General features: G+C 65.3%; 1 protein-coding gene across 1 annotated transcript in view; it reads left to right on the top strand.

The window, feature by feature from the left end:
* The window catches only part of RNF44 (ring finger protein 44), an 11,048-nt gene that overhangs the window by 7,235 nt on the left and 2,030 nt on the right, over positions 1-1,783 (top strand). Inside the window, exons 3-6 of the mRNA XM_009643827.2 lie at positions 26-206; positions 605-821; positions 1,320-1,487; positions 1,690-1,781. Of these exons, the coding sequence (XP_009642122.2) occupies positions 26-206; positions 605-821; positions 1,320-1,487; positions 1,690-1,781 (658 nt within the window). The remainder of the gene's footprint in view (positions 1-25; positions 207-604; positions 822-1,319; positions 1,488-1,689; positions 1,782-1,783) is intronic.

Below are 1,783 nucleotides of genomic sequence, written 5' to 3' on the forward strand. Positions count from 1 at the left end.
CCATGACCTGCTGTCCTTCTCGCAGGATTAAAGGTGCTGGTGTCTTGCCCTGCTTGGAGCCTGAGGTCCTGTGTGCCCATCCGCCTCCCGACGTCACCAATGCGACCATGGGAACTGGCAGTGAATAGGCGGCCACCCTCTGCCCCTTTTAACCAGCACCGTTTCTCGGGGGGACCCTGCAGCAGCCCCGACAACCTCCGGCGAAGGTACGGGGCGCAGGGCAGTGCGGAGCCCTGCCACCCATGGTGTGTGGGGGCGTGGGGCCGGTCCTGCGGTCCTGCAGGACAAGTCCCTGGCTCCTGGGGGGCTTGGGGGGGAGGTTGCAGCAGGGAAGCGCTTCCACCTGGCCTGGCTGATGGGTCCCCAGAGAGCAGGGGTCCCTGTTGTGCTGAGGACATGGTGGGGGGGGCACACGCGGGGTGAGCAGAGGAGCCAGTTCTGGAGCTCTCCAGCCAGACAAGGAGCCTGGCCTGGCACAATGCCCCAAGCATCTCGCCCTGGGAGCTGGGCTGGCACTGACCCACCTGCGGCCACCCTGCCCGGGGCTGTGGTGCTCCTGGCCTGGGGGTCACTCCTCTGTTTCTCTCCCGCGGTGGCCCCGCAGCCCCCCTGCCAGGCGTCAGTGGGGACGACGCGACCGACCTCTGGCAACCCTGCTGGGCCAGGATGAGCCCCAGCTGCACCCTGCCTTCCCCCAGCAGCCGCACATCCCTGTAGATGAGCCCCGCGCCTACGCTCTCCCCAGCACGTCGCCACGAATGCTTCACCCGGCCGCTCACCCACCCCACCAGAACCCATTCATGGTGGATCTGCATGACCAGGTAGGTGCTCCAGCCCCAGTCCTAAAGGTGACCCTGTGGTGGTCTCAGGCTGGGGCAGTGGTCCCAAGACGTGTCCCTGGGTCCTCTCTGGCCAGTCGCTTGCTGCTGGGGCACTCAGCCCTGAGGCTGCCAGTGCTCTTGTCCCCATAGCACTTAAACCCTGGGGTCCCCCTGTCAGCTTGGGTGTGCCCAGGGTGCTCCCTGCTCCCAGGAGCTGGGGACAGTTCCTTCTTAGGGTTGTTCGTGTCGCAACTGTCACCATCATCTATGGTGGCGGTGCTGGGTTGGAGGCTGTGCCAGGCTGTCTGTGGGGAATAAAGAGGGGTCCAAAACCCATCTCAAACCCAGCCTGTGCTCAGCCCCCCTCCTCTGGCTACACCAGTGGGACGGAGGTGCCAGGTGGTTGTGTCCCAGCACCAGGTGCTTGTCACCCTGCCAGGATGGGGACAGTTCAGCCAGGGCTGTACCCTGACCGTGCCCTTGGCGCCTCGTCCTCAGGTGCACCAGGGACCCGTCCCTCTCTCCTACACGGTTACCACCGTCACGACGCAAGGCTTCCCCATCCACGCTGGCCAGCACATCCCTGGGTGCAGCACCCAGCAGCTCCCAGCATGCTCAGTGATGTTCAGTGGACAGCACTACCCGCTCTGCTGCCTCCCGCCCCCGGTGAGTCACAGCAGGGGACACCCACAGGGGATGCCTGGGGACAGCCTGGGCTGTGGGTGCCCAGAGGTTGTGTGGGTTCCCCAGCCCACTGGCATGCAAGTTTCTGGGGGCATGGGGTCTGTTGGAGGCCTCGGGGAGGAGGCAGGGGTGCAGCCATGCCCACCATGGGTGTCTGACCCCCGTTTTTCTCTCTCCCTGACAGCTGATCCAGGCATGCGCCATGCAACAGCTCCCCGTCTCCTACCAGACGTTCCCCCCCATCATCTCCAGCGACCATTACATCCTGCACCCACCCC

This window comes from Egretta garzetta, unplaced genomic scaffold (genome assembly GCF_000687185.1).
Source record: "Egretta garzetta isolate BGI_Z169 unplaced genomic scaffold, ASM68718v1 scaffold121, whole genome shotgun sequence".
Lineage (NCBI taxonomy): Eukaryota > Metazoa > Chordata > Aves > Pelecaniformes > Ardeidae > Egretta > Egretta garzetta.